General features: G+C 38.3%; 1 protein-coding gene across 3 annotated transcripts in view; it reads left to right on the top strand.

The window, feature by feature from the left end:
- DOCK1 (dedicator of cytokinesis 1) overlaps positions 1–24,122 on the top strand; it is a 323,968-nt gene that overhangs the window by 63,522 nt on the left and 236,324 nt on the right. For all 3 annotated transcript variants that reach the window (XM_075504339.1, XM_075504341.1, XM_075504340.1), the window contains 5 exons: positions 2,837–2,926; positions 3,417–3,517; positions 5,286–5,420; positions 9,572–9,680; positions 22,590–22,660. In XM_075504339.1, the coding sequence (XP_075360454.1) occupies positions 2,837–2,926; positions 3,417–3,517; positions 5,286–5,420; positions 9,572–9,680; positions 22,590–22,660 (506 nt within the window). The remainder of the gene's footprint in view (positions 1–2,836; positions 2,927–3,416; positions 3,518–5,285; positions 5,421–9,571; positions 9,681–22,589; positions 22,661–24,122) is intronic.

Below are 24,122 nucleotides of genomic sequence, written 5' to 3'. Positions count from 1 at the left end.
ACATGAAGGCAAAGGGTGTTTTTCTTTGCAAGAATAAAATATCTTGGAATTCTTACATGGTGATATTAAATGTATTTTTAATATATGGATGTGGAATGCAATCCTACTGTGTGCTGCTGATATTTAAAAAAAAAAAAAAATCATTTCTCCTGAAAATATGTAGCTGAGCCAAGTTATTTACATTTTCCAAGGCCACTGAGTGATGGTAGAGACCTACATAAAGACAGATTTAGCTGTGGAAAAGAGTAGGCTGGGACTTTATTGAATGTGTTGTAATAAATCAAATCTAAAAGAGTGTCAAAAGATGTAATGTATTGGGGACAGATGACCCTTAAGGGCCTGTAGTGTTGTTTTCTTACTTCAGTGGATTTTAATTTGGTTAATAGAAGCATAATGAATGCCTCATCTTGAAGTAACTTAAAACATCTGAGACTGCTGATATTGTCCTTTATTGAGTAGGGTGAAAGTAGTATCTCGCATGATTTGTTTTTACAAAGATGCTACCTGCTGCTATTTTGTCGTGGATCATTTGATAGCTAGAAACTTGACACCGATATTCGCTTCTGCCAAGCATTGTCATAGTTGTGTCATTTGTAATTTTCCCTCTTCTCCAAATGGCATCAGCGCGCGTACAGCAGATTACTGCCTGATGGATATTGGTGATTTTAGAAGCACCGGAATGCAGCACAAATGAGGTTTAAGTAGAAGCAATATCGGAGCGAGTTCTCCAGTTGGCACACGCTCACCCCTCCCTGCACTGGTGCAGGGCTCGTACGAAATCATACTCCCTTCTCCCTGTTGCATAGGGATCTGAGCAGAACTTGATTTATGCATAGGACGGAAGAGTGAATGTTTAATATTGCTCTCTTCACCATTTTGATTCTTTTTTTAGAAGACCGTTGTTTACATTATCCATCTGTTACAGCAACGTTCAGAAAAACTGTGTGTAGACTGCTCTGTTGCATGTTCATAACATCTAGTTTGTAACTGTTCCTTTGTATTCTTTCAGCTTTTTTTGTCCTTTGTGTTTTTAAATGGTACAGGCTATGTATATTACAAAAACTATGCATTAGATAAAACATATTCAAATTTTCTGTTAAACTATTTCTATTTTTTTTTTAAACTCCAGTAAAATACCTCTGCCTACTGGTGTTCATTTATCACTAAGTGGAGATCAGCCAAGATATTCATTCTGTGATTGACTGTTTCAATAGTGTATGGAACCTGTAAATGTTATCTCTCTTTAACAGAGGCTCTGACTCCATTTATGCAGAGAGTCTATAGGATATGAGAATGTAAACTAATAGTCTAGAAATACTAGCTCCCTACCTGAGAAATGTTTTCTTGCCACTTTATGCAACAAAACCATCTATCCTGTATTCTTCTTGCTGTTAGATGAAGTCCTTGTGAACAGATTTAAAACTTGAACTCTACTAATGAAAATCAGTTATGAGCTGGATTTCCCCCAGAACCGAAGTCTAAAATCAGCTGCAAGCATTCTGGCTTTTCTGTGTGGGTTTTTTTTTTTTTTTCCTTCTTTTTTTTTTCCATCTTCAGATATTAGTAGCTTGAACTGTGGCTCCATGTTCACTTGTTTTGAGGAGGTTCGGCATTCAGCAGTGTTTGGTGAGCTGCTAAATGGAGGTTAATTCCTGAGATTTAACTCTGGATTTAGTAGATAGTCCAAGTGAATCATGTTTGATCTAGGAGACTCATTGCATAGATAAAAATTTTTAAGGCAGGAAGGTGGGAGTCAGGCTGTTTCTCCATCGCTTCCACAATGTATATAATATCTCTTTGTAATTGCAGTCTCAGGAATCAATTGCCTTCTGTTTGTTCAGACTTTCTTCCCCAACTATACCTTGTCTCATCCACAAGACAAAAACCATTTTTACTTCATTTGAGACAGACTTGCTGGAACAATCCATGTTGAACCCCTTCTCTCTCAACCAAAACAAACACAAACTGAGGCCATGATCCATCCTCATTCTGGCTTGGAGGAACCCATGTCGGTTTTGTGTCATCTGGTGGAAGAAAATGCTCAGACACAGAACACCATGCTGATAAAACTGAATGCATTGATGAGTATCTCTGGTCTATGCATGTACTACTTGTCACTGGGAAGAAATACTGTAATTATACATGCATAAAACAGCTTTTATCCCTCTGCTTAACTTGGGTCCCTTGACACTAATCTGCTTTTACTTTCGTGTTGCACAGATCAGGGTGTCCAGCCAGCTGGCTAGTGAAGACTCTTCCTCTGTTACAGTGATAGTCGTGTAGGTTTTGGGCTGGGGCAGCAGGTTGTGTGCTCTGTTTCCCATGCCTGCATGTATGCTCTCATTTGAAATTGTGGATCGGAGTTTATGCAGTCATGAAAAGCGGTATGCTGTGCACTTTTCATTGCTCAGCTCAAAACGACTGAGGATGACTTGATTTATTTGGCATGAGACTGAGTTGCTTGTCTGGTTTGTGCTCCGAAACATCAGTCTTCAGAAACTGCATGATCCTGTTGACTGTCTGTTGAAACTGAGTTTTAAAATACATTTTTGTTCATTCACTATAATAGATTAAACTTACTGTTCAGGTGTACCAAGTGTGACTTCTGACCTTTTTTTTCCATATTTGAGTTGATATGGATCTATAGATAATCAACTTAACTAAAAAATAATTTGCTGAAAAACAAAATGTTAAATTTTCCCTTTTTCAGCTAACTTTAAAAATGTCATTTCTTTGTAAGATATGTAAATGAAAGCAAGTACGTCTGCAGAAACCTGTGTGACATCTGAATTTCATTTTTCCTGTAAAATGTGATGAACTGTGTATTTATTTTTAGTTTCTTCAAGATACATTGGATGCACTTTTTAACATAATGATGGAGAACTCGGAGAGTGAGACATTTGACACATTAGTGTTTGATGCTTTGGTAAGTGTGCATTGTGGATGGAATAAAATGTAGGTACTGCAATGATGAATAAATAAAAGCAATGGTGTAAATGTTAGAATGGAGATTACTAATGAAACAGATCTTATTAGCTGTTAGTTATTTAATTTAAAATGCGTGGAAGGTTTTTATTATACTTGAAGTTTCAGTTGGACTTGATCAAAAGGGGTTTGGATTACATCATGTCATCCTCCCATAAAAGATGGAAGCAATCAAGTCCAGTCACTTTAGTGGATTAACAGCAGAATTTAGGACAGAAACGGAAAGTTTCTGCTTGGAACAGAAAACTTTGTTATGGACAGGAAGTTTTCACAGGAAAGGAGAATATTAATGTGTTGGGAGGATAATCAGAAGCCAAAGTCTGTGTGTTTTTAATGTTAAAATGTGTCTTATCTGAAAATAAAGGTGGGTCAATGTACAATATTAAAGATTTTTTTGAGGATAGTGCAATAATTATGCTGGTTTTTTTCAGGTATTTATCATTGGACTGATTGCTGACAGAAAATTTCAACATTTTAATCCTGTCTTGGAAACGTACATTAAGAAGCATTTCAGCGCTACGTTAGCCTACACGTAAATTTTAAAAGTTACTTTTTCTAATGTAGCTTGCACAGTTTTTTCCAGAGAACGTTAACTCAGTTACTTGTTTATGTAGTTTAATTAGGAATTTGCCCATAGAGCTTGGGAGGGTGGGAGCTTCTTGAAGAAGGCTGGAGATAATGTCTTTTGTGTGTCTTTCTCTCTTGAAATAACAGTAATAAAACTTTTGGTCATTTGCAAGGAGAAAGTCTTGATTTTGTTGTATTGAAGGAGGGGATGATTTGACTAGTTTTAAGAATTGTTTTGTAAGGAAAGTATTCATAAGCAATTCTCAGTCATACTTGAGAAAGAAATCATGTCTACTTAAGATGCTTCACCTATATGTTGTTTGGTGCATTAAATAGATGTTCTACCCTGTATTATGTGCGTTACTGTCACTTTGGGGAGGAAGCAGTGAAGAACAAAAACCAAAAGGTCCATTATATTTTCTGTCTTAAGTATTTCTTGACAGTTAGTCTGAAGCATCAGCAAAGAAACTATTAGTGTTGGAGGAAAAATATATAATGGATATCTTTGCAGCGTTGGGAGGAGAACAAATCCAAACCTGCTGTGCACTTTGCTGTTACACAGTCTCTGTTATGTGACCAGAAAATGTTTGGGAAGTGTTGATTTAAAATAGTGAAGAAAAGTTAGGCCTTTAGTCATAACTTTGATATTACGATCACTTCACTGAGATACAACCACTGCTGCAGCCTTCATGTGAAGTGGGTAAAGGATGAAGCATCCTCCAGCATCTGGTTTTATTAGCAAGAGCTGAAGGTGGCCCTTTTGCTGGTAGGCGTGGAGAGCATCCTTCCCTTCCTTAAATGAAGGGAGGCAGAAGCAGGTTTAGACTTGAGGGTGCTGGAAGATGTGAATTCTGGCTTGACTTGTGCCTGTGGGCATGACAGATCCCTGTCCCCTCCCCGCCTTTTATTACACAAGTTTCTTTAAGTGAAGAAAGGTTGCATGGACAATATCTAAGTGGTTACTTGGAATTCTTAGGCAGTTTACTCCTAGTCAAATAAACGCCCACGTACCAAGATATCTGTCTATTCAATGTTATTTTCTGTTAGTGGTATATAATGTTGTAGTTACTTACTTTTAGTGTGAATGTTGAAATGCGTAGTGTAGCTAGGATGATTTAAAATGGAATTGCTTGTAGTTGCATCAAAATCGTGATTTATATTCATTGGAAAGGAAGTAGTGGAAATGGTATTTAAAAAATCGTTTCACTTTCAAGTTTGATAGACTTTAAAATGTGGAATAAGAGAATTTCCTACTGGTGTTATATACATTTTTGAGAAATAAATTTCACAAATTCTAGCCCGAAATCCATGGGAAAACTATGTAAAGGGCAGGCCTTGTTTAATGAAGAAACTCCCATTCTATGTGTTTTAATTCTAACGATGTGTTTGTAATTGATTATTTTTATTATTTTTAGTAGTAGTAGTAGTTGCATCTTTATAGTAGCTTAAATCTGAATATCCCTAAATATCCAGCAGAAAATAAGTCTTAGCGAGATTTGCTGTATTGCTTGTATGTTGAGTGCTTTTATGGTCTGTGTGTTTTCTTTTTCTCAAGAATAGGCTACAGCTAATTACTAGCATAAACAAGACCATAATGAGTTTATTAGATGCATAACTAATTTTATAACTTGTGGGCACTACTTAGGCACATAATTTTTCTTTAAACCTTTCAAAATTGAAATTCTTCTCTGCGTGCATACTTGTAACTTGTATGTGTTTTTGTATTTAAATAGAAAACTGACTAAAGTTTTAAAAACGTACGTGGATAATGCTGAGAAGTGTGGTATCACTGATCAACTCTTTAAAGCTATGAAGGCTCTGGAGTACATCTTCAAGTTCATAGTGCGGTCCAGGATATTGTTCAATCAGTAAGTATGGCAAATGCTGAAACCTCCTGAAATTCCCATTGACAGTGTTGTGCAAAAAGTGTCACAATTATAACACCACAAGTTAAACTTGCTCAATATTGCGCTGTTTTAGAAATATCTTAAGCTGTTAGAATTTATTTGAGGAGGCAGCTTGTCAAGAGTGAGCCAGATTTCCTTGATCTTGAACCCAGCTGCATGGAAAGTAGTAAACAGAAGAAACCTGTGTCTGAGACGTGTATTTTACGTAGCGGTGCACTGCTAAAATCATGATGTGTTGCAGCTCTCTGTAGTTTAGGTCTCTGAACAAATAAAGCTTGCCACTTTTTGGGAAACTTTTGTTAATAACTGTCTGATAGCGTGACTGAAATGTTGAAGCTGCCGAGTAGCCGTACTGCCCTGTCCCTCATCCACAGCTGGGCTTTGCTAGCGGCTTTCCTCAGATGGCTGCAAAAGTCTGGGAGGACTAAAGTCTCTGAAAATTTTGCAGCAAAGCAAAGGGACAGCTTTTCTGGATGGGAAACGTGACGTTTGTCCTTGCGTGGTGCTCGCAGGGCTCGGGGAGAAGCCGTGGTTTGCAGAGGGCTTTATTTGTAGGCCAGACGTGGAGAGGGAAGAAGGTCAGAATAGATGGACAGCAAAGGGGAAAAGGGGTACGAGACGCACCTTTTTTTGACATGCTGCCTCGTAAAAGAAAACCACAAGTGTTGTTGGAGTTAAACCCCCAACAGCCCGGAGCTCCCCAGGGCCGCCTGTCAGCGCAGACAAACTGCTGGTGGTCGGCTGCAGTTTGCAGGGCCCTGCAGTCTCAATAGGTTTCAGTAAGCGAGTCGGGAAAGTGGAAAGAAAGAAGGGCTGCGGGAATCTTCTCCTCCAGAGTGATAGTATTTTTGATAGGAGAATCATCTGGGTTTCTATAAAAGCTCTGGCTGTGCCTGCCAGCCTGGCAGAGGCCTGCTGGGGGGCTGTTCGCTGCTCCCCACTCGGCCTCCTGCGTGGCGAACTGCACCCCGACTCGCTGCCGCTGTCTGCAGCGGGCGTCCATCCATAAAGTCAAGCATAAATAATTATTCTAAGCTAATTTGGAAGTCAGTACTGCGTTTTATACACAAAATATTAAAAAAGTTATAAAACAAGTTGACAATGTATTCATCTTAATTTAGATTCAGTCCTTTTACTACTTGTTAGCGACGGTAACAACCTTATTACAAGGGATTTATGTAGAGCTCTGAAGTTACCAACTTCACCAACCTTTCTCTAAATTAAAGATTGTAATTTATTTCTGTAGGAGTCTTGCTGTGAGATTCATAAAATACTGAATGTCACTTATACTGCTGCAGGTCCTACAAATCACTTTAAAACAGAAAAAAATAATTATCTCTTGCTGCAGATTAGATTTACAGACAATATGACCCTCTAGCATTGACCATTGGATTTCCTCGTGCTAAGCACTAATTCACAGTTCTTCAGCATTGGGAAGACACAGCTCTCAATGACAAGGGATTAATCAGTGCAGCTACTGAATGCTGAATGACACCATGATTTGTTCTGCTGTAAGACTTAAATCCTGCCGGAGGTGTGCGATTTGAAGTGATTTTAATGCAGAAGTGTCGCAGTGTTCTGAAATATCGTTAGTGTTTTACTGAGAAATCTCAACGAGCAAACAGAATCTTTTATTAAGAAAATTGCATATTTTTAACTTTAGTAATATGGTAGTGGACTGAATATATGGAGCATTTTAGTAATGTGATTGCAGGCAGGCTTCAGTTCTGCATAAATACATAGAAGCCTCGTTCATCTAGTTAAAGCCTGGTGGCAAATCTATTTGTTCAGTATATCAAGGTTTATAAAGGCAAAATATTACAAGTGAACTTTAGAAATATTTGGTTTACTCAGTAATGATCCCAGTGGTTATGTTGCATTTACAACAGTCTTAAAATTTTGAAGGCAGTGCTAGAAGGGTCAACTTGGTGTAATCCTGGTTTTCTCGTAGCTGCAGTGTTTTTGTGTGTTATCAGGTGTATTAAATAAACATATGTTAATAACTGACAGGAGAAACACATTTCTGAGTAACTTGTTTATTTTTATTACAATTTCCTTTTTGAAACGCAAAGCGTTTTGTCTTAAGCAGTTTGATTTATTGGACTGTCAGGTTTAGTTACTGCTTACATTGGTATTAGTTTCACCTCTCTAATCTGTTCAGGGGGACACTGAAATCCATTACTGAAATGGGGAGTTAGCAAGCAATTTGTCCTGCATAACCCCCAGTTTTAGCCTAGAAGGGGAATAGAAGTTTGCACAGCAAAATAACACAATTTAATATTTTTTTCTGTAGCATTCATTTCCCCTGTGTACTGGTTAAATAGCTTTTTTTAATATCTGTGGCTCCCAAAGGTTTATGAACACAGCATTAAAAATGATACACATTAGTTTCAGTGTAAAGCAGCGAGAATGTTCTGAACTCCATGTTTATCTTAAAAAGATAAGCCTCTTTCCTTCTGTAATAGGTGGTCCATCATGATATCTTCAAACATGAAGATACTATACTTCAAAAATACTATGACTGTACATGTAAAATTCCTGGGTGCGGTGCTCTTTCTGAGCTGTGGTCCACATTCCAGACCTTCTTACTGGGTTTAACCCCAGGAGAAAATGGAGGAAAACAGAGGGGAATTGAACTCTTGCTGGGAGCTGCTCTAATGGGTCTTGGTGCAAAATGTTTAGGTGAGCTCAGGGACGGAGCTGGTGGAACCAAGGAGGGCTTTGGAAGCCCAGTTGCTGTTGGGTGACATGAGGCTCATAGAGGCAATCAAAGCCGACCAGGTTAGTGTGGGGTTTTAGTTGGGGAAAAAGTCCCATCTGGTGTTTATAAACACCACCCCTGTTTAGATTTGACCTGGATGCCAGGTTCTCCTGGGCTTCTTTTAAGCACCGATCTTTTTTTTTTGGTCATGTTAAGTCTGTATAGCTGAGGTTCAAGAAGTGTATTTGCAACAGCCCTTATGTAGGTGAGTCATACATATCGCCAAAGGGGGAAAAAAATATTTAAAGGATTTATGTGGAGCTAGTCGTCTTCTCCCCCTCCCTTTCCATTTTGTAGTGAGAATTATCTCATCCTGCACCTGAACCAGAGATCATGCTGCATTTAAAATATTCAAGGGAGTTTCAGGAACACTCGTTCCTGTGCTGTATTGAACCAGCGGACCAAGTTCTTCAGCCTGGCTGTGTATTTTTTGCCTTTGGTGTTGCTCAGGCATCTCAGGGCAGTTTTTTATCCTCCTGAAAGCATCTGGCAGACAGAGAGAGAGGGGGGGGTCGCTGTGGACAGATCTGCTCTGAAAAATCCTGCCTGAAGGCACAGGGACCTGCTTTGCAAACTTTAGCTGTGGATTAGGCGTTCTTCTGCGGCAACTGTACTGACTGTATGGGAAACTGAGGCTTAACTAGTTTAGTGTCACCAAGCCAGAAATTAGAGGTGAAATGCATTTTTAACTGTAGCACTCCCTTCCCGTGGGAAAAAAAAAAAAATTGTTTTGGTGTTTTTGGTTGTTTTTTTTTTTTGTTGTTGTTGGTTTTGGTGTTTGGGTTTTGTTGTTGTTGTTGTGGGGTTTTTTTTGGTTTTTTTTTTTGTTTTGTTTTATTAGCAAATAGTGGGTTGATAGGCTTTTTCTTTCTTTCACAGAGCTCAAGGTCACTCACCTTAGGCCACTGGTAGATTTTAACGATTGCTGGCAAGTTGTCTGGATGCTTTCTGGCTTCCACATCAGAGAGCTGCTTGGCGCTGGTCCTCCCAGACATCTGCTAGCTCTTGTGCAGGGTGGAGAGACTCTATCCCACTGCTGCGTGGGCATGTGGAACTGGGTCACTGCTGAGGGATTCACTGTGACTTGAAGGCGTAAACAACAATACTGGATGTGGCATTTTCCATAGGAAGCTTTAAAATAAAAATCTGTTGTTCCTGCTGACCCAGCCCGGTCAGTCTGTCTTGTCTTTAGTTTTTTGTGAAAGAAAACTCTTGGTTCAGTGAAGAAACTCGTAGAAATTCTTGAACTTGAAAGTAATGCAATGAATTATCATCTGTCATTTGAGCAGATTTTTTAAAAAATTATTTCCATTTAGTTAGACCATGCTTATGAAACCTAATTATTTTTCAGACTTTATGAAAACAAAGGAGAAGCAGACTTCAGGGAGTCTCTGCTGCAGCTCTTTAAGTCCATCAATGAGATGATGAGCAGCATCTCCGATCAAACTGTCATAGTGAAGGTATGTACTTTACAGGTCTCCATCTTGGCTTTACTTTTGTATCCTAAACCACAATGAGGCAGTCGATGAAGTGTACGCTTGTGTTTGTCCCCAAAAGCATATTTTACCTCAAATGTGGTTAATACTTAGTGCTTCTAATGAAGTGTTTGTGACTATATAAAGAATGTGCTTCGAGCAAGTCAGTTTACTTAAATTGCTGCAAATACCTCACTTTTACTTTTAAAAGGGAACTTAGGGATTAAATGATGTTTAGCTTATTTAACTTGTATAACCTTAACTTTAAGGTATTTTTAAGGCGTTATCTTTAAGATGCTGATGACAATGTAGATCATTGTATTCTTATGGACTTACTTGTATCCTAGGCTGTTCAGGAACTTCAATATAGTATCTTAAGCCCTAGTACATGTTTGTAAGCAAATCAGTAGTGAGTCAGACTGCAAACTCCACCCCACAGCCCTCCTCTTTTGTCCCTTTAAAATGGTAGCTCCTTTTGGTAGCATTGGCTGGCTCATGGAATTGGGAGTGTGGTCTCTGACCTCAAACAAACACGGGTATTGATATCACAGAGCAGAAGCACTGAATTACAGGACTGGTAGATTTTTGTATCCAGAGGAGTCTGAGGTCATTGTGCCCATACTGGTCTCATGTTAGTGAATCTCCTTCACCACGGAAAAGTACAGAGACTGTCACAAACATGTGTTTGATAAGCTACACCTTGAAGTTCTCCTTGTGGTTCCAAATAGAATTTATAAAAGGACGTAACTCTTGACCTAGCCATGCTGAATCAGTTGAAAGATGATGATCAGAAAGGGGCTAAGAACTGGGGTTGAATTTGGGGACAGTTTGATATTATGACTCATCCTGCTCAGATGTGCAGTGGTTGTGCATTAGAAGAATTTTTTTATAGCAGCTGGGAGGCAAAGACAGACAGTGGCAAAGTACTGTGCCAGTGCAAGAGGTTCCTCTTGAAGGGAGCTGGGAAGAGTACAGCAGGAAAACACCTAAGTCAAAGACACTGCTCCTTTGTAGCTGAGTGCATGCAGGTCTTAGGCTAGTAATACCATGCTGAGCACACAGCAAAAATAGACAGTGGGGATAAAGCTGCTGGGTTCGAATATTTTACGCAGGGAGACTGAGACTGTATCATCTGATAACAAAACAGGGATATTGCATGTTTCAAGAAAGCTGTATTTTCGTTCCATTGACAAAGCATCTATCCTGAATGGAAATTGGTAAGTTTGAGTCAGTGACTCAGAGTGTGCTAGCTGGTGTTTTACAAATAGGATGTTTTCAGATTACGAGGATTGAATGTAAGATTTATTTTCCCGAGACTTGTTTGTGAGGCCTACTTCAGGACGGCAGATGAACATGAGCTTTTTTCTTTTTTTCAACAGCTTATGCCTTGGGGGGAAAAAAAAATACCCCTAAAAATAAATCTGATTGTCTTCACCTGAGATGCAGGAAAAGAAGACAAAACTTCCTAGCAGAGGCTAGACAGATCACACTACAGCAGTGTCTGTCCTAGTCTGTGTATTGTTTCACATTCAAATCTCTGCAAACTTGGGTAGAGCACATCTACTGTCTGCATTGGCTATGTGAAGTATGCTGGTAGATGAAGCATTGACAGATGAGCCAGTGTGGGGTTGTCCGAGAATTGTGCTTGTGGATGCCTTTCAGAAGCCCTGACAACCTTTCATCATTATTCATTGCTTTCATCTCCTTTGGACTCTTAATTACATAGCTCTTAGAATACATAATTGTTAGTATTGGCTTTTTGCAACTCGTGAGATTGCTTTTATTATGTTCAAGTATCCACTGAAGCGCTACAGTTTTTTCAGTAACTAGAAATGTGTGGTTCTATTACAAAGAATAAAATTATTGAAGAGGTGGATAAATGTGGGGCTTTTTTTGAGAGAGAGTGAGGATGGCTTCTGTGAATCTTGCCTGACAAAGCTGTTGGAGTTCTGGGAGAGTGACAGTAACCATGTGAGGTGGACATGACCTTACAGGCTTCATTCAGCATCTTTATCAGTGATCTGGAGTTGGTAGGTAAGTACCATGCTAGTGGTGAGGAACGTCAGAAGGACCTCACAAAACTGAGGGGGCTAAAAGCTGAGCTTCAAGGTAGACACGTGTAAGGCAGTGCAATCCCTGTATGATGGTCTACTTGAGGCTGGCAGTTGCAGTTTTGGGAAGCTGCCTTGGAGTCATAACTGACAGCTCTCCGGGGTCTCTGTTCCATATGCAGCGGCAGGTGAAGAAGCAACAGGGTGTTGGGTGTCAGTCAGAGGAATAATGAGGACGTGGCAGGGCTGTCATTTTGTTGTTAGATACCCTTGGTGCATCTGCGTCTTGCGTGTCAGGTGCTGTTCTGGTCTCCGTACCTCAGGAAATAGTTACAGGGGTACGGAGAACCAGGATTGGGAATGGCGCACCTTCCTGGCGGGTGAGCGGTCTGTGAAACTCCTCTGCACCAAATCATACGGTACAAGAAATAGGGTGCGCTCACTGACATCGGTAGGAGGTTAGTTTAAAACAAGTAAAAGAAAAAAAATTCACTTCTGAAGCTTGCTGTCACAGGGCGTGATGGAGGCAGACAGTGTCAGCAGGGCCAGAAAGAGGTTAGGTGGATTTACAGACCACAGGTCCATAGATGTTCTGAAGGGCTGGGTGGAGATGTAGCCTCTAAAGGATGCAGGGAGAGCCAGGAGGGGAATGGACCACAGAAACTGTGAATGGCATCTCCTGTGGCCACTGTGGGAGCCGAGTGCTGGGCTATAGGAACCGGTACTGTGACGCAGTGGGCGTTTCTTGTGCTGTTGGATACGCTGTTGAAGTTTTTAATGAAGATAAGCAGATAAGTTGCTAGGTCCCTGTGTTGTGCAGTTAAGATCAGCAGATCTAGCTGTAGCAGTTTCAGGCTTTTTTTTTGCTGTTTTTAATATATATTGGGGAAGCTAAATAAGTGTATACCAAATAAGTCTGTCTGGAGAGATAAGAAGTTGAAAAGACCTAGATAGAAAATTAAGGTGCTTCACATTAAAAGAGACAGATGCTTAATTCACACATTTGAATATTTCTATTTCTCCTTGAAAAAATTGTAATCTGTCTTGATAGTTTATCAACATGAAGCAGAACTGCCACCGGAAAGTTTTTTCTGAAATGTTCGCAACTTTTTCTCTTTGGGCTGGTTATACCAAATCCTTCCCCCCCCCCCCCCCCCCCCCCAGCCTATCTGTTAAGAGAGTAGCCTTCAAGCTGACACTGTGCAGGGGAGAATGAATGACTGCAGTCTTGTGTTCTTAGCAGGAATTACTCTTTATCTATTCAAATATTTATGTCCTTGTGGAAGCTGATGAGCTGTTTCTGACTGTAGCTTAGGTCTTCAGTTACTTAATATTTTGCATTTAAATAGCCCCTTTTTTATTTAAAATTTTCAAGGCTTTGGGTACATTATAAAGAAAAAAAAGTTTCCTCAAAAGAAAACTGTATGAATTGTACAAGGATTTAAGGTTGTAGAGCACAAATAGAGACTTTGAATTTGTAACTCTTTTAGTATTATGTCTATTCAAAATTTCTTAGGGTAGGGGAGAATTTGTATATGTGGCTGCTTTGCAAACCTGACTTCAGTTTCAGCCTTTAAGGAAACAAAATCAAGAGTATTTCTGTGGAGGGCAAGTTAAAAGTGGCATTTAGCAGTTTTGTTGACTGCAAGTAGGTATAACTGTACGCAGCGTTGATTAAATTTTTCTCAAGACTTAATAGCAAAAAAAACCCCAAACCCCAAACAAACGAAACAAAAGAGCAAAAGCTCTATCTGTCTGCAAAATCCCCTACTGCACCAAGGTAAGATCATGCTTTGCATTACTGAGGATGCTTTGACTCCCGGTCTCATGGCTGGGAAGGGCATTGATCTGATCTTTTGCCCAGGGTCCTCCAAGAAGCCTCGAGTCGGCCTGGAGTTAGGCAGAGGCTTATCTGTGTCAGCTGCCCATCCTTCACCGCTTCTGACGTGGGGTGGCTTAGAGGAGGGGGCTCTGAGGGTAACCCCAGTGCTGGCTCTGCTCTGTGGGTGCGGTGAATGGTCACTTGGCAGCTGAAGAACTGGTCATCTAGAACTTAAGGTGGACATTTGTAGTGGCTGGCTTAGCGTGTATGCATGGAAAAAACTGTGGTGGTTTTTTTTTCCGAATGTAAAGGTCTGTTTCCTATTCCTGCAAAGTAATAACAATTTAAAACATTATTAAAAGGTTATTTTAAATGGAGTTGTAGTGCTTCAGCTATATATTTTTACAATAATAGGTAAAAATCCCATATGTTCTTGGAACACGGTTTGAGCAGAGCTTTACTAGCATTTATACCTCTTAGTGGACTCTAATGTTGCAATCAAAACGTTAAGGTGTAAGAATAGATAAAAGTCACTTTCATCCTACGTTATAAAGGCAGCAATAGTCAGTCCCATAGGTTTGAATATGAGAAGCTGCTATGGTATAAATTACAGCATTCAAAACAATGCAGGGTTTGGTTTTTATAGTTAGTTAACTAAATATAATTGTTGGGTTGGTTTTTTTTTTTTGTGTGTGTCAGTGTTGACTGCAGCGGAGGCAGGCATTGAGAGGCTGCCTTTCACACTTGACTTTTTTAAGGTGTGCAGTTGTCCAGACTGGAGGGGGAAATTCAAACAGTGATTTGAGCTGACAGATGTTTTGGTCATCCTCTTGCTAACAAAAATTTTTCTTGCATGATGAATGGTAGTGGGCTGCAGTACTAGTTTGAGAAGTAGAGAGGTTAAACTTTGTTTTTTCAAGTATCAGTTTGATTTTAAGAATTACTTGATTAAATAAGGTGTGCAGCATTTGGTACGTGCACATATTTTTAATGGTTACACGTGTAGTGAGCTTTCCTGGTTTTATTCCTATTTTCTGCTAATTGGTGCATGATAATTATTTCCTTAACCTTTTACTGTTTAAGTGTGAGCTCAGCTGAAGCCTAGCATGACGTTTCAAGTTTAGATAAAAATGCAAATGTTTCCTAGTAATTTATTCTTGCATCTCTTTGAAACAAGGGCAGTTGAGCCAGCTGCATGGAATTTATGAGGGCTGTCTGATTTGGGCTGTGTTTGTATGAGGGAGCTGAACTATTCTCAGCAGGGTTCTTGCAGTTTGCTCTAATGTTTGCTGTTATGCGTGACTTTGTACTGTTGTTCAGCATGACTGAAAAAAGATAGGCTGGTAGCCGAGTTAGTTCTCTGCGCTTTAAATGATCTTGATAAAGTAGGTGTGTATATAAAATTATCCTGAAATGTGACCACAGAGGGCCGGGACGGAAGATGATAACATTTTACTAATGCGTATTCTCTTGTGTGTGTGGTTTTTAAATAATCCTTGTCACTTTTAACACATGATGCATATTTCTCAGTATCCATACTGTACTTTTTCCTACTCTAATATTAAGCATTTATTGCTAAAGCCACAGAAAAGTATTTAAATGAAGACAGGGAAATACATAACAAGCTGCTGAGGTACCTAGGAAGAAAACAAGAGGCTGCATTAGTCTGCAGGGCTTTTCCAGCAGGTTCAATACTTTATAACCATCATTTAAAATTAGTTGAGTAACAAAATGCAAGCATGGACTGAGGTTTCTGTGTCTCTTAGAACCTATATGGGAAAGTCTGTTGTTACACTGGCAACAAATACAATAATCTCTAGAAAAGCACAACGCCGCTTTACTTGTGATAATGCTTTGTGCCGTTTTACACTGAATTTTGTGCCAGAGGCGCTGGTTCCATCTTTTGGAACATTGACTGCTGCAGACTGGGGCAATTAAAAAATACTGTTTAGGCATTCCTGGAAATTGTTTCATCTAGCTGCTGACGGGGCTTAATTTGGCTGGGTTGATGAGTTTAATAGAATGGCATCCAGGATAATGCTTGTATAGAAGGTGAGTGCTTTGTGTTGAATGACACAAAAGATGCAAATGAACATTAAAATCATGTACAAATTGAGTCAGGTAAAACAAATTTGTTGCTTCATCAAACAAAAGAGTTCATAAGGATATATGAACTATATTTGGCAAAGAGATTTTATGCTTAATTTTGAGACTAGGTGTGCTGTTTGAAATGAATGACTTCAGAAAATGACATTTTTAAATTAGGTACTTTTGCTTTTCTGTAGTACAAAGACATGAACTTAAATCCTAGTCAAAACCTGTAGTGTACTATTCAGAATACATTTTGTTTAATACTTTGCAAACGTCATTTGTTCAATCTAATGACAACCTTAAGTTAGTATTGCAGTTTTCTTAAACAGCTACTGTAAAGAAGCTTCTGTTACTGTTTTTTGATGCTCCTTGTCGGTATAAACCCAAGAATGGGATAAAAGTTTGAATTTTCTGTTGTTGCAAGAAGCTTCGCTGTACTATGTACTGCGTTGTTTTCATTTACCAGTGACCGGTGTTGTTACCACAGTAGTAATTTCTGGTTTGTATTAATGAAAAGATTGCTCAATACTCTCAACTGTGTAATAAACAAAAGTAAATTAGTAAAACTCCCATTGTTTTTATCTATTATCCAAAATTATATTGGAAATTACTTTAAGCTACTTAGCAAGGCTACCCCATCTTATTTTAGCATGCTTTCATATGACAAAGAAATGTTTGGGCAGACAATTTGTCTTCTATCGCGCGGTAGAAGGATGCTATGATGCAATATAGTGCTATGGCACTGTTTTTGGTCCCCTTTTAGTGTAGCTTTGTGTTAATATGTCAGGGCGTTAGTACAGTTGTGGTAAAGTAAATTTTTTGTGCTAAGAGAGTTTAATTTTTCTTACTCCACAAGCCTTCAGATGTGCTAACGGCTACCAGATGTGACAAAGTAATGGAGATGCTTACAAACGGTGCTTGCTGAACGCACAGACTGCAGCATGACTTTATGGCTTTCAGGCAGAAGAAATTCAGGATACGTCTCCAAACGGCACACGAAATATGCTGTAATTGTACTAATCGTGTAATGCTTCTTAAACATGTTTCTGAGCATATGCACTTCTGTGTAGATCTGTTCTTCATGGCTTGCTATTATATTGAATTGGCAATGTTTGAAATGATGATCTAAGTGGCTTTTCAAAAAGTGGACTAGGTGACTTTGGGCATCGGTGACCAAATGCTTAAGGTAATGCTGCTTTTCACGAGTGTAGCCAACTCCAGCAAACTCAAAGGTTTGCAGAAATGGACTCCACTGAGGAGTATTAGTTTGTCTTTTGTCTTTTCCTAACTTAAAACTAGGGAGGGCTTGAAGTGAGCTGGGGTCGGAGGACGGGCTTACACGGTGTCTGAGAGGAAACTGTTAGGGGTGAAGAGGGATTCAGATGACCTCGGCCCTGGTGGGAGTTCCAAAACCTAAAGCTGAGGTGCTTACATTTGCGTAATGATGTGAAGAAAAGGCGTGTATCTGTCTTCTCATCTCTTTCCGGGAGGACTGTTGATATGTGCCTATCTTCACGAAGAAATTAAAAACTCAGGAACTTTTCTGTAAGGCAGATCCTCCAGGTAACTTTAAGGGGTTGGGGTTTTGGGGATTCTTTTTGTTGTTCTAAAAAATAAATGAAGCTTACTCCTATTTTACACAGTTTATATATGCAAGTGTTGAAATGCTCTAACAGGTTTTTTGGGGTTTGGATTCCCCCCTCCCCCCCCCCCCAAAAAAAAAAAAAAAATTGCAGAAAAAGTTCCTTTCAGAACAAAGTGTTTTCTAAATTGCGGCTTAGGATAAATTTTTAGTCACAGAAACTCCTTGAACCTTTAGATCTGAGGAATGTGCTAGTTTTTCTCTTGGTAGGCCCCAGTCCTCACCCATTCTTGTCTCATTAAACTTGTCTGGAAATGAACCATCAGGCAAAGAAGAGCCGTGGCAGCGTGGGCACTGCAACGGACCCTTCACTAATGTTCAGAGGGACCACTGCTAGAAATAATGCCTCTGTTGCACTTGGCCAGGTTTATTCTGGCCTTCTTGCCATGTCTGACGGTTTTTTCCCCCAACTAGTCTTTGATACAGGCCATCAACTGAATTTGTTTCTTCAACACGGGAAAAAAAGCCTCTGTTATTTAGCTGCTAGCTCTGAAGAAGTTCAGGAAAATACAATTAGCTGTTAAGTTGTTATAAGCACATCAATGAATTTATCTTAAAGGTTGCAAAGGATGACTGCTCTAGATAGAGAGGTGGTTGTGATGATTCAAGGAATAAGTTGCAATTAGTCTGTGGAACAATAAAACCTAGGAATTTTGTCCTTTGTATTGGCTGTGCAGAGAACTGTGACCATCAATTATTGCTTAATTTATTCTATTTAAGGCAAAGCTTTGACTTTTCTGGACCTTATTATTTTCACTTAGTGAGTTTTATTTCTTGGCATACTTAATTGCCTTTTTTATAGTTTAGAAGGGTATCCTTGAAGCACTACGCTCCTCAACTTAGCAATTCAATAGGTTGTATTGGCAGCTGGTTCGTGTAGTAAGTGTCACTTAACGGTTCTTTTCATATGTATGTACTTTGGCTGTGGTATAATACCTTTTATACATAGATAATATTCACAAAGGAGAAATTAACACATGTTTGTGTCAGTGCACAGCTCTGGGTATGGTTGTGTGTGGTGAGGGAGAGGGAGAAGTAAGGGATGAGACGTAATATCAAAAGGTGCCATCAGTTAGCTAGCAGGCTGACGTGAGCTTCTTGACATCATGCCGATCCTTGACTCGCGTGTGAGTCGCATCCCGGGGAAACAAAATTCCAATAATACCCTGACAGTCAATATAACAGCGAGTGTAGAAGGAAGTTTAACTCAGTAACAGGGAAAATAAATCCATTATTCATATGATGCGCTGTCTCGTTTCTGCTTTCTCTCCTTTTTATTCTTCCCCTTTGCTACTTCGAGTGCTTTGTAGTACTTAAAAGGAATGATTTTGTAACTTGATAAGGGTAGTAATAATTTGTCACTGGTTTTCTACAAAGAGAGAAGCCCCTGTGGGCAGTGAAATTATTATTGCAGCCCAGCTTGAAACTATGTATAATTATTGCCTAAGTATGTGAGAATGACGTTCCCAGCTTTGTATGTGTATCTAATGTGATCACATGGCAATTATTGCAAAAACCTGTTTGATTAAAAATCAAAGAATTAAGGTTTTTCGCTATTGTGTTTTCTCTAATGCCGTTTTTGAGTTTTCAAGTGTCTTAGGCATCGCTGTGTAACTATGAAATTAAGATCTTGATTTAGTTTGCCATGTACTTCTTGCAGAGATGAGGAATTTGAACCTTTGTCTAGTGCTGATCAAGAGTGGAAAGTTATCTAATTTAATATATTTCAATGGAAAAAAACCCAAAACAGTTGCTTATTTGTTTTTTCCTGATGTTATATGAAAAGATGAGAACCGGTTTTTTTTATCCGCTAAATGTAATATTCCTCACTTACGTATTCAGTATCCTGGGAATAACCAGCATTGCGATCGTGCTACTGTTAACAAAAGATCTACTTTCAGCTGCAGCTTCTGACAAAGTAAAATCTACAGTGAGAGCTGCTCTTTTACAAAAGTTAATATCAACCAAAAGTTATTTTAGTAGACCTTTGGATTACACAGGTACAGATTTAATCAGGGGCCGCAGAGCCGACTTGTCTGATCATGCTGTCATAGAATTGAGTCAGTTGAGATTGGAAATTGGGAAATACACTTCCACAATTTTCTTTAAATTTTAAGATACTAAACTGTAATTGGTTTGTCCATAAAGTAGAACCTAAGTTGCTGATAATTGTTGTAACTACAGGCTTTAAATTTATATTGTAAATAGTTTTACCTGATAGTACTTAATTTAAGCCATTAAAGTGTTAATTTTAATGATTGTGCCAGCACAGTGTGAAATTTTAATTCAAGATATAAAATGTGAGCTCTTTTTTAGTATGTGTTACTAAACATTTATTGCTACATGCATTTGAATGATAAGCAAATAAAAACACAGCGATAGCTGCGGTTTATAACTGGTCATTAGAGTCCTCATCCATCAAAACACATAAGCGTGTACATAATGGGACTATTTGCATAATTACAGTTATGAGCTTGATTTCTGAGCATGTAAGTAGTCCTTTAAGCATACGTGGAAATGTTTGATGATCAAGCTTGACAGTTTAAATGGACTATGAATAAAAACTGGAACACTCTGAAATTTGCATCTAACCTATTGACGTTTGGTTTTTGCTCTTTTAAAAGTGGTCAGCAAGAGTTGGCAAACTTCCCGCGCTGGTTACTTCCAGTTATTTGACAGGTTTCTCCCTCTCCTGAAGAGTTCATTCTGTAGAAGCAGAGACTGTTAGTGGCTTTTGAATTCAAAACTATATTTCCCCCCTCCCCCCACTTTTCCGCTGTTTCTGTGAATGCTCCAGCCGGTGAAAAAATCACCACTTCTTTTTTTTTTTTTTTTTTTTAATGAATAGCAAACACCGAATAGTAGCAATGCTGTGGAAATACACCTTTTATTTGAGCAAATATTGGTTGGAAATGTTGGGTATTTACTCAATTCTAGTTGATAGACTGAATTTGAGAACAGAATTGAACATGTGCTATAAGAGTCTCACCTTATATGTTTTGTTTGCTGCGTTGGCAATATTTCTGTAATAATGAATATTCAATGAAAAAGAGATCTGTGTATTCACCTTGCAGACGAATTATGTGAGCTGATCTGAAGATGAGTGTAGTGTGCGCTTAAGTTTTAATAATGTAATATTTTAACTAGAAATTTGTTCAGCTGCTGTAGCCTAGTGTTTTCCTCCAGGGTGGGTGACATTTCCAGGGCTATATTCAGTGCTCACTTGCAGCCATTTGTGTACATGCTGGAATAGCAAAGCTTATAAAATTCCTAAAGAATCCAGTAGTGCTTTATAATCTAGAGAAAAGAATTGCCTGAACTTGTGCTTTTGGGTATGCTTTTGGACATGGATATATGCTTTCTTAAACCATCTAACCAAAATCACTTAAATCTGCATTTTTATTGAGCGATATGTAAATTAATAACTGCTTCATACATTATTCAAGAAAAGGCATATTTTGTATCGCTGATACCTCTGCTAATCTTATCTAAAGATATGCAAATGATTTAATTAAAATAATTATACTGTATAATATACCTGAACTTTGCTCTAAAATAGTACATATTAATCATTAATGGTACTTGTATTTTTAGCTGGAAAGAGAAAGTATTTGATTGGTGGTGGATTCTAAACTTCCCCCCCCCCCCCCCCCCCCTTTTTTGCTTAACAACTTGGACCGAAATGGCCCTTGTGGCTGTAATTAAACAATTGACCTTGTGCATTCAAGAATGGTGGAATTTGATTTAAAATTACTAGGGTTGTGGCAGAAAAGTATAGTTGTTTGAAAACAGACAAGTGGTTTTGTGTGTACCTTCGGGGCAATACTCCTCGACTCTGTTTCCCTGTGGCTCTTCCTACTATTAACAACTACTGCTAAATAGAATTTTTCTGTCTCTTGAATTCCGCTGACCATGGAGTTGTATAGTATAATCACTTCTCACGTCATGGACTTCAGACTGGAAAAGAATTGGTTAAAAAAGAAAAGTATAAGGGCTCGTCTTCCTTCTGATTCAAAAGGATAAGGGAGCACACGGTGCTCTCGTTGATGGAAACTGCAAATGCTAAGCATTAAACCCACAAACAGAAATGCCTGGGATGGGGAATGAGTCATTCCCCCTTTTGAGGCAGAAATACATCTGTAATCAAACCGTTTTATTAGCAATAAAATGCAAAGGTAAGCGAAATAAGTCTGGCTGTTGTGGTTTATGTTTGAATTACTGTGGGTTTTTTCTAGTCTGGTGCTCAGTGGACGCAAGAACTTGAGGAACCTCAGTAAAAATAGTGCAAGTGTATGAGCTAATACGGTTAAGATTAAAACCAAAGACTTTTGCCTTAGAGTTTCTTAGCTAGAACATTTTCTCATCTGTTATTTGAAATAGGGCATTTAAATCCATTTGCAAATGAAGAAAAAAACCCCAACTTTATCTAATTGAAATTACTTTTTGTGTAGACTAAGTGATTTTTCTCTGTGGTGTTACTGGAGGTCCATTTACTATTGTCTAACCCAATGTATTCTGGCATGATGGCATTAAATTGCTGGGCAGTAATTTTTAATTGCTGAATTTTTGCTCTTGATGCCTGTAAGAGAATGTTTGCTGTAGAAACTATTAATTGTTACTAAGAAATGGAAAGACAAAATTAGTTAGAATTACTACGAATAGTTAAAATATTAAACATCTGTTTGTATCTTCTGAATCCTTTCATTATGTACTGTGAAATGGAGTGACAACTGCAAGTTCAAGGGGAATTAGAAAGAACTGCAGTTTCATTAGTGGCTACCAAGAATTTACTGGAGGGAAAAATGACAATTGTGCATTTTTTGTTTCATTTTTAAGTAGTGGAGGGAAAATTAAAGCCAAACAACTACAGCATGGCTGATGAGGAGGATGAGGAGAAGGTGCTTCTCCAGCTCTACAGAAGATGGGGGAAAAAGTGATTAGAGGAACATGACTTAGTTATGCGTTGTGCACAGATACACCAAAAGCTTGCTTTAACAGGCTGGAAGGAGCTTATAAGTGTCTAGTTTTAGTGTAAGTTATCAGTTTTCCCAGTTTACTAATCTTTCATGCCTCTTTCTTCTTTTAAATCTGTTAAATCTAAAAGTTTCATTTTCATTGAGTTTCAGTTTAGGTAACTTACCCCCAGAAGAATATGCTAAGAGCAAGCCACAGAGAGTAGTTAAGCCAAAGCAACCTACTCGTGTGTGATTCTCTTCTTGCAGTTTTTGCATCACCTTTAAAGACACATGGATTTCAGTCTTGTTTATTTATTGTTTTTATTTTTTTAGGGGGCAGCACTTAAATACTTGCCAGCTATTGTCAATGATGTGAAATTAGTATTTGATCCGAAAGAACTTAGGTGAGTAGAGTTAATGAAATGTGTAGCGCGAACTTTATCTAGATCTTTGTTTTACATACATATATATACACACATATATAAAAATATATATGGAGGCAATGAAATATGATCACCTGAGATGTTTTATCACTTTGTTTTATTACCTTTTTTTTTTCCTTGCAGATATTTTTAGGGCTACACAAATAGCCTGTTTTTAAAGTAACATGTACGGCGTCAAGGTTTGACATATGTCTCGACAAACTTTGCAGTCTTGTTGAGTACAATAATGTAATGAGATCGCAAGAATTACCAATCAGGCAACTGACATCAAAAGTCTTAAGCTGTATATTTGATGTTTTACTCTTTCAAGTATAAATTTAATGTAAATAATAACTCTGGTTTTGTTCAGTGAACCCTATGGTGGATTGACATTTCGGTAGCTCATAAACACAGGAATGTTGTTAGTAAATAGAAAGGGTAATAGGAAGATGTTTTAGGACAAACGAACAATAGAGAAACCAAGTCAAAACTAGTATTTCAGGAGAACTTTTAACTTAAAGAGAAAAAAATCCATTTCTCTTTCACAGTGCTATTACAAGGCGTTTAAGTTGGAAAAAACCCCCTTATTTTAATCTAATTTGATTGCACAAACCCTTCTGTATATTGTCTGTTTTCATTTCTATGTTCTGGTCCGTCAAAATGAGGAAAAGAAAGATAAAGGAGAAATAAAATAGATAAGTATAATCTTAGTCTAACATTCCAATGACCTGAGGAACCTGGCATTTAGCGTCTGCTTGCCTGTACTGTAAACTTTTTTATGTGTACACTTATGCTTCCTATGGGCCTAGGGAGTACATCTTTGTAGAGTTTCTGGACTAAATCATAATTTTGATATGTGAAAGCAAAAGTACTGGGAAAATAGACCAAATGAAAAATACCAGGATTTGGCCTGTTTTACCCCAAACACTACAGTTTTTCTGTCACTTAGAGTATTTAAATTGAGATTGAATAATACTTAGAAGTGAAAGCTTAATCGGAAAAACAAAAAAACCCCAAGATTTTAGGAAGCAATGCAAAATTATTGAAAAGTCTTAAAAATCTGTATTATGTGGGAGCTTAGCTGATGAATGTGATGGTACTTTATCATCTTAAAATGTGTGTGTTTCTGAGGTTGTTTTGGTTTGCGTTGTTCTGGTGTTTTTTTTTTTTTTGTTGTTGGTGAAAGCTCGTAACATGAATTACCACTTTTTTAATTTTTGGCTTATATGGTCATGTACTGTTCCATTAATGGTATGTGAGGGTTGAAGTAAAGAGGCAATAGGACAGACAACTGAAATTTGAAATCTGAAACCTTAAATGACACATGGGAAGAGAGTGTAAAACTGAGGTAAAAGGGAGAGGGCAAAAGAAAAGACCAAAAACCTAAACAGATGTATTAAAGACAATTCATATTTCTCTGAAATTCCTGTCTAACTCTCTTATG

This window comes from Mycteria americana, chromosome 6, assembly GCF_035582795.1.
Source record: "Mycteria americana isolate JAX WOST 10 ecotype Jacksonville Zoo and Gardens chromosome 6, USCA_MyAme_1.0, whole genome shotgun sequence".
Classification (NCBI taxonomy): Eukaryota; Metazoa; Chordata; class Aves; order Ciconiiformes; family Ciconiidae; genus Mycteria; species Mycteria americana.
Note: the sequence above shows the minus strand (reverse complement) of the source record. Positions and strands in the feature narration are given on the sequence as shown.